Below are 8,447 nucleotides of genomic sequence, written 5' to 3'. Positions count from 1 at the left end.
ACTGAACCACGCAGCCCAGTCAGGACATGGCTGAAGGTGCAGTGGCTCCTCCATGGTCACGCCGTGCGGTTGGTTGCATTTGGAGTATCTCATCTGAGTTACAAAAGCACACAAATAATGTGAGTCTGTTTTTGTTTTTGAAAAAAATTTTATATGCACAACTCCCATAGAACATTTGGGAGAATATACACCAGATGATTAAACAATAGTCATTTCTGAATGGTGGAATTACAGGGGAATTTATATTTCTAATGATATATTCCCAAAACATTTCATTTTGTTTTGCTGTCAGCGTGCTTTGAATGACAGTTAATAGCAGATGCCCAGCATGTAATCAAGCAGTTCCCTGAATCTGTGCTTGTGTGTGCAAGGGTTGAAAGATTTGACCCATGGAACAGAAGCACAAGGATCATTGCACGCGTGGGTATAAGGCGAGGGTATGGTTCCCAGGAAGCCATAGGGCACTGGACCTCAGCCTGCATGCAAAGGCCTCACCCTCTCCTTCCTTGGAAGCCCATAGACGGAATGGTACCTTGGAGCGCCACTGTGCTGACTGGTCGAACCTGCTGCTGCAGGGAAACACATTTTTTTCTCTCTCTTCTAACTCATGTCCTGAAATTTGGTTTGGTTTGGGAATAATATCTAAGTCTCTATCTCTTGGGCTGTTTTTTTTCCAGGAATATAAAGTTTTTTTCTTTGATATATGCTTAAATATTTATTTTTAAGTGATGTAACTTTTCAAAAAACGTACTCAAGTTTATTTCTGTGGGAAAAAAATATTTTTTATATTTTTGACTGTTTTTTGTTCCTTCTCTTTTGAAACGTCTAGCCAACAAGAACATTAGTCATGACGAGCATGCCATCTGAGTAAGTATCATTGTTTTGATAACTTCCTACTCAGGGTACAATGTTAGCCTTTTCTTTTACATACTGGGATGGTCATGCTTTCAGGCACTCCATCTGTACTGTATCCCTGTTAGTCTATATAGTTAACGTCTGAATCCAAAGATCACTGGAAGTAAAGGTGGTTTGAAAGACTGCAACCCGTGCACCATGGTAGACTTTCTGAGGGGTCCAGACTGCATTAAGAGGCGCTGCAGTCTATGCCCTTCCCTGCTTGCTTTGCGCCTGCTGGCTCTGTGTCTACCACCTCCACCCCTGGAAAGCTCAATACATGCAGCTTTCTTAGCTGGCTGCTTCCCCTAAAGGCCTTTGAGAAATGCTTCAGTGGGAAGCTTTCTGCAGCTGCATTCAAGCAGCTATCTGCACATTTTGTGAAGGAGTTAATAGCTTGCTGGCAGGCTCTTATCATCTTCCTTAAACATTTAACACAGTATAGCATGTCCAACAAAAATATAGCACCATATTCTTTGTAACAGATTTTTGAATTCCTGTTTAGGGGAAAACCATGTTTTTTGTATCAATCATATGTTTTCAGACATTTGTCAAAACTTTGGGACATTTCAGTGTAAAGTAGGCTGCACAGAGGGTTTGAACACTTCTGGTGCAGGATCCTCCTCCCACCAGCCTGAAGTTAAAAGGACGGGTCATCCTCACACTGTATATTAGCTAGTGAAAAGGAGCACACACACAATTCTTGTTAATCTCTTATGAAATATGCTGAACATGCTAAATAGTGTAATGCAGAAATGAATATTGAATATGGGTATAATATTTTTAAATGTCTGGATTGTTGCCACAAATGTAATTAGTTATCAAAGATTTGAAGATCAAATTTCCAGGTAGGCCATGTTCTCATTCTATTCTTTTTCTCCACCTACACTTCCGGTCTGAACTTAAGAACAAGACCTAGGCGTTCTGATGCTCCACTGATCAGCCTGTCTTGGAAAGACACTTGTTACCTATTAACACGTCCAGCAAATAGCCAGCAGCTGCCAGACTCGGAATGAGGGACATCACAGATACACAGAAATGAAGGGTTCTGAAGCATCTCGTTTAGAGATTTTTGCTTCTTGCTTTTTTTGTCTTTTACCCCAAATTTAATATTTTCCACAAGCCCAGTAAGCAGATTGTCTGGCTGAAGTGGAAATGGGGCCCACGTCGTGGCTCATTTATCTCCTCTACCCTAGGGAGCTCCAGGAATTTAAAATCATGATAGAGTTGAACCCTTTCATTTTGCAAAGAAACAGGTCCTGCGATTGACTGACATACCCAAGATCACTAGAGATAAAACTAAGAAACACATGAAGTAGACAGGGGGAGGTTGGTCTGTATCAGCGAGAGTGAAAACCACCCCTCTCCCTTGGTCGTGTAATTTTGGAGAGGAAAGAAGTTTGTTTCTTAACTCATTGTGTACTCGTGGTGTGGCCTAGGACGTCCTTGGTGTCCTTTGTATTCCATTGGGGATTTCCAAAACTTGCTGGGAGGGGAAAAAGCAGTGTGGCTCAACCAAAGGCACTAGGAAAGTGGTCATAAAAGGAAGAGAGGGAGAATGGAGTGTTATTTTGTAAGGAAGTCGGACAGGAAGAATAATTTTTTGAAAAAAGGTACTGAAGGCAGTAATGGAATAACAGACCAGAAAATAAACAGGTCCATTTGTGAAAGTAAGCTTTGTAATAATGAGCTATGTGAAAACAAGGGGCTTCTGTCAAATCTGCCCTAAGATTTGATCTGATGGTTTAATGGAAAGGGCCCTTTCCCAGCTATTAGCAGAAAAACTACGGGTTTGAACTCTGTAAATGTTGTATTTTCAAATAAGCAAGCGAGAAGCTCAGATAGTGTGAGAAGTACATGACACTGTGGTGAGTCCGTCCCGGGCTGTGCCGGGAGGTCTGGTGTCTGGCACCGGCTGGTTCCTGCCCACAGCCCCAGAGGAAGCCACGGACAGCCTTGGGCCTTGGTTTTCTCGGCCACTAAAACAGGCCATTGGAGTTGAGATGCAAAGTCTTTTTATTTCCCTAAATTTCATGTCATTGACGGTAAGGAAATTGAGAGATGGTCGCCATAGCTGAAGTCAGTGTGGGATTTTAGCTCTCTGGTTTGGTTTTCCCTGAGTGTAATGAACACATATTCATTTTGTCATTTCCTCCCATCTGATAGAAAGCAGAGCGTCGTCATCCAGGTTGTGAATAAACTGAAGGGCTTTTCCCTCGCCCCCGAAGTGTGTGAGACCACCACTCACGTGCTGGCCGGGAGGCCCCTGCGCACGCTGAACGTGCTGCTGGGCATTGCCCGCGGCTGCTGGGTCCTCGCCTATGAATGGGTAAGTGGTCTGTGCGCACGGCGCAGGTCTGAGCTGCGCATCTTAAAATGGGGCGTCTGGTGGGTCTGGGCACCCTGAGGTGGTGCAGCCACACATCCTGCTATCTCGCCCACTGTCCGGGACCCACCGCCACCCTCTCCTTGCTCTCTTCACCCTTGGCTCACCCCCTCCAGCCACTGCCGGGCCCTGTGGGCCGGGGGTGTGGTGAGCACTGAGCGCCGGAGAACAACCAGCCCCCAGATAAAGACCTCGGAGCCACGGGCAGACGAGGTTAGGGCAGACTTGGAATGAAGGCACGGAATGCATGTTCTCACAGTCAAGTGAACTTTCTTCTGCGTTTGACCAAGAAATAATGTGACCTATGCGAGTGACAGTTTAGAAAGCCAAAAGAATCCAGTGATTGTTTTTACAGATGGATTTACTTAGGATGGAACATGTTCATTTAATTCTGTTTGGATATGTTTTATCTTAAGGATATCTATCTGTAACATTGCTTGCCCTTATTTCTGAGCATTAAAGGTAGATTTTCTTTTTAATTATTGTTTTCATTATTCATGAAAGCTGAAATTGTTTGCTGCTCTTTCTATTTTTACTTTGCCCTGCAACCTGAGGTCTCCAGAGCATCGCCGTCTGATGGGGGAGTAGCATCGTTTGTCACTGTTCCGCATCTGCTGTCTGTCCTCCCTCCCCCTCCCCCTGAGAATGTATTATAGTGATACTGTGTTCATTTAAACCAGTGGAATTATAATATGCAAACAATCCACAGATGTGCTCTTAAGGCTGTGGCCTTATCCCCATGTCATGATTTAACCCTGCATCTCTCTAGTTCAAGAGGTTTGAGGCATTAGTGTTTAAAGTCATGAAGTAGGAAAGGTTGACATTCCCAAAGTACTATTTGCATCGGTAGCCATTGGGTGTTACTTTACCCGATTATATGTTAGCACCGATCCACATTTATTTGTATGAAATACCATTTATTACTCTAGCTTCTGTGAACACCCTGTGTTCTTTCTCTCCAGCTCCCATGTCTCTGTGTCTTATCAGTCAGCTCTTCCTTCCCTCATGTCTCAGAGGAAAAAATGTCCTATGTTTTATGAGGATATGCATCTGTACTTGATTCTGTACCCAGCTATTCTCGGGGGACTTTGGGCAGGCCAGGGAAGGCAGACACAGGTCAGCTCTGACCGTCACCGTGGGTAAGGGCTGACGCCCTGGGTGCCTCTTTTCCTGCTTTGTGCACTGCCGTTGTTCTCCCACTCACCATACATGGAAATAGAACCAGATGCAAGTTTAGTTTACAATAACTGCATGTGGGATTAACCGGTATGTGGGATACAGGCAGGATGGGAAACATGTTATTAAGTAAACTTTCAGTGCTCAGACAGGACTTCCCACCTGGACCTCTCTGCCAAGCCAGTGCAATAAGGCAAGAAAATGAAACAGAAGACATTTCGGTTAGAGAGGAGGAAACGAAACTGACCCTCTTTACAGACAACATGACTGTGTCAACAATTGCAAGAAATACACAAAACTCTCAGAACTAATGAGTTCAGCAAATTGTCAAGATACAAGGATATAGTAATGCAAAGTCAACATTGAGACATTCAAGTATAAATTTTATGTTAGTATTTCTAACATAAAACTCTGTGCAGGATGTATATGCTGAAAACTACAACTACAAAACACTGATATAAAAAATGCAAGTACTAAAGAAATGGAGACCCACTGGGTTCCTGGATTGGAAGACTCAATATAGCTAAAATGTCACTCCTCCCCATATCACTCTGTTGATTTAACAAATTCCCAGTTAGAATCTCAGAATTCTTTGAAGATAGGCAAGCTGATTCCAACCTATGTGGGTAGAGAAACGGGAGCTAGCTGCCTAGCCAAAAGTTTTGAGAGAAGAGCAGATTTGGACGACTAACACTACCTGACTGTAAGGCTTCAGTAATGAAGACAACGTGGTGTCTGAGGGAACAACCATCATGGAGCTTCTAGAAGGGGAGCCTAGAAATAGCCCCACACAAATGTGGCCCATTGGTTTTGACACAGGAGCAAAGGCAGTTCAGTGAAAAAGTCGGTCTTTTCAACAGATGTTGCTGGAGCACTTGGACATCCACCTGCCAGACCAGACCTGAGCCTCACGCTGTACACAAAGGCAACCCCAGAATGGATCAGCCTGAAACATAGAATGGTAAAACTCTTAGAAGCAAACACAGGATACAAATCTTCATGACTTTTTTTTAGGCAGAGAGTTCTTAGATGTAACACCAAAGGCACTATATGTAACAGAACTATTGATAAATTATACTCCATCAAATTAAAGAACTAACATTCTGTGAAGAATATTACAAAGAAACCCTGAGAAACTATTTGCAAATCTCATCTGATAAAGGACTTACACCCAGAATATATAAAGAACTCTCCAATTAAAAAAATAAGAAAATAAGCAACCCAAACAAAAATGGACAAAAAAAAATTTTGAACATTTTTATCAAAGGTGTACAGATGACACACAACACCTGAAAACATAGCATCATTAAACATTAGAGAAGTACAATTTAAACTCACAGGGAGATGCTACCGCATAGCTAGTAGAACGGCTAAATCATAAAATATATCGGTAAACCTCTAGCAAGAATGCAGAGCACCTGGCCCCTCCTCCCCCACTGGTGGGCCTGGAAACTGGTACAGCCATTCGAAGTTCAATGTACACTTACGGGTCTCCCAGCAACCCTGCCCCTGGGTTTGGCCCCAGAGAAACGAAAACTTACACTCACATAAAAATCTGCACACAAATGTGTGTAGTTGCTTACAATCACCAAAATCTGGAAGCAGCACACGTCCCTTGGAGGGTGAGGGGTGAACAACCAGTCCATCCATATGATGGAAGCCTGCTCGGTCATAAGGGGCAGTGCCAATACATGCCGGCACATGGGTGGACCTCTCTCAGGTGGGGACTGCCTACTGTAAAGCAGCTGGCCCCCAGGGAGCGTGGCCCATGCTCTACCCCCCCCCCCAGATGTGGGGCCCTGTCCCCCAGGATCTCAGGCCTCCAGGCACAGGCTGTCGGCATCCCAGAGAGTTCCCATAAAGTCAGCACTCCAGACACAGGCTTCGAGGAGCCAGACATGACAAGACCATGATCCCTGAGGCCTGGACGGTGTGTTTGAGCACCAGCAAGAAGGCTGACTGGGGACACGTGAGAGAAAGCTGTGGACGCTGAGATGAGGAAGCTGGATCCTAAAGGAATGGGGGTGAAGCAGGCGTGGGAAGTGGGAAGTGATGAGCCATAGGAAGGTGTCTGTCAGGGAAGCAGTGTGGTCTGACTTGTGTCTCTCAGAGCTCACTGTGGGGAAGCAGGAAGGACGTCAGGGCACCACTGTACCCTAGTGTTCCAGAGGGATAAAACAGCAGCTTGAATTGGGTGGCAAGATGCACTCTGATTTAGACAATGTTGTAGAGGTCGAGTTTGATGGCTGTCTCTTGGGTGGGTGGCATCTTGGGAGGCGAATAATTTGGGGGTGATTCTGGGGTATTGACTTGGACAGCTGTATACAAGCTGGTAAGAAGATGACTTAGCAAAGATTGAAAAGGATGTAAGAGGGATACATTTTGGTGGGGTTCCCTTTCCTCCCGTATGCTAAGACATCACAAAGCCTGGAGACACCAGGGCTGGGACAGGTGTGGCCAAGACGGTGCGCTGCATCCCAGGAGCAGGAGCCTCCTGGTGCACAAGCCCAGGGTGAGGGGCCGTGCCAGGTTGACACAGGGGCCTCTGAGCCCTCTGGCTCCCCCAGCTGAGCACTGAGGGGGAGGGTAGCACCAGGCACCCACATGTCACCCATCAGACATCCAGTGTGGCCAGAAGCACTTTTCTTCATAAGTAAGCACACGGTGGTGTCGCCCTAGATGGTTTCTAGAGGACCCGTGGTATTGTATCAATTTCCTGTGGCTGCTGTTACAAATTACTACAAATTCAGGGGCTTAAAGACAACCCAGATCTACTCCCTTGTGGTCTTGAAGGTCAGGTGTCCAAATAAGTTTCAGTGGCTTCCAGTCAAGGTGTTGTCAGGGCCACGTTCCTTCCCGAGGCCTAAGGGAGAGCCTGTTTCCTGCCTTTTCTGGCTGCTGAGGCCTCCCGCAGTCTTGGCTTGGTGGCCCCTTCCAGCAGTCAAGTCACTGACCTCTGCTCCGTCACCCGACCTCCCACCGAGCAGGACCTCGTGGCCCCATCGAGCCCATCTGGATGATCCAGGAGCTCCCCATCTCATGGTCCTTAACTTCATTGCATTTGCAAAGTCCCGTTCACCATGTCAGGGAACATTCATGCTGGGACTGTTTTCGGGGGCACCTGCTTACCCCACCATGGTTACAGATGCATTAATTCCAAAGTGCATTAATTACACAGCTCATTGTGTCCCAGGCTGATGACTTTCACCCAGGCTGAATTATGTAGGGATAAGTTTCCTAAAAGCTTATAAACACACAGAGGGAAGACAGCCACGCGAAGAGGCAGAGCTTGGGGAGGTGCATCTACAAGCCAAGGAACGTCCGGGATTTCCAGGAGCCCCCGGTAGCTGGGAGGGAGGCCTGGCCAGAGCCTCCCTCGGTGCGTGCCGAAGGAGCCAACCCTGCCAGCCCCCTGCGATAGAGCAGCTGATCTTCAGAACTGGCTTTGTTAGTGGTAAACAAGAAGAAAGACAGTTGAGAAACAGAACATTAAGAAAAAAATTAAAGAGGAGGAGCTTATAAGAAGAATAGAATGGATTGCCTTGGGTCCCCAACCATTCCGATGCGGCGCTCGCTGGGGAGCTGGGCTGACCCGCAGGGAAGGCCAGCCTGTGGGCCGCCGAGACGAGAATGGGGCCGGCCTGGGAGAGCCGCCGGGCGCTGGGGCCTGCCGGCCCTCCTCAGGGCTCCCTGCTAGCAGGATGGGGTGTGAAGGCATCCAAGTCATATCTTTAAATAACATGTCTCCTATACAAGTACAGGGATTTTAGGGAGTGATGAAACAGCAGACTCAACTTTAATATTATTTTTCCCTTACTAAGCCACTCAGTGAGCCACAAGTTCTATCAGCTATGACTCTGCAGGTTCATATATTTTATTTATCTTTTTACCTCGTATGTCCAATACCTTCTACTAGGAAGACAAACCGACAAGTGTTAGAGGAAGAACAGAATGAAAAGCTAATTGCTCTTTAAATGATAACACTGAAAAC

General features: G+C 46.1%; 1 protein-coding gene across 8 annotated transcripts in view; it reads left to right on the top strand.

The window, feature by feature from the left end:
* MCPH1 (microcephalin 1) overlaps window positions 1–8,447 on the top strand; it is a 204,212-nt gene that overhangs the window by 56,595 nt on the left and 139,170 nt on the right. For all 8 annotated transcript variants that reach the window (XM_073219223.1, XM_036995909.2, XM_036995911.2 and 5 more), the window contains 2 exons: window positions 830–867; window positions 3,061–3,223. In XM_073219223.1, coding sequence (XP_073075324.1) covers window positions 830–867; window positions 3,061–3,223 — 201 coding nt within the window. The remainder of the gene's footprint in view (window positions 1–829; window positions 868–3,060; window positions 3,224–8,447) is intronic.

The sequence above is a fragment of the Manis javanica genome, chromosome 12, assembly GCF_040802235.1.
Source record: "Manis javanica isolate MJ-LG chromosome 12, MJ_LKY, whole genome shotgun sequence".
Classification (NCBI taxonomy): Eukaryota; Metazoa; Chordata; class Mammalia; order Pholidota; family Manidae; genus Manis; species Manis javanica.
This window is presented reverse-complemented; position numbering and strand designations above follow the sequence as displayed.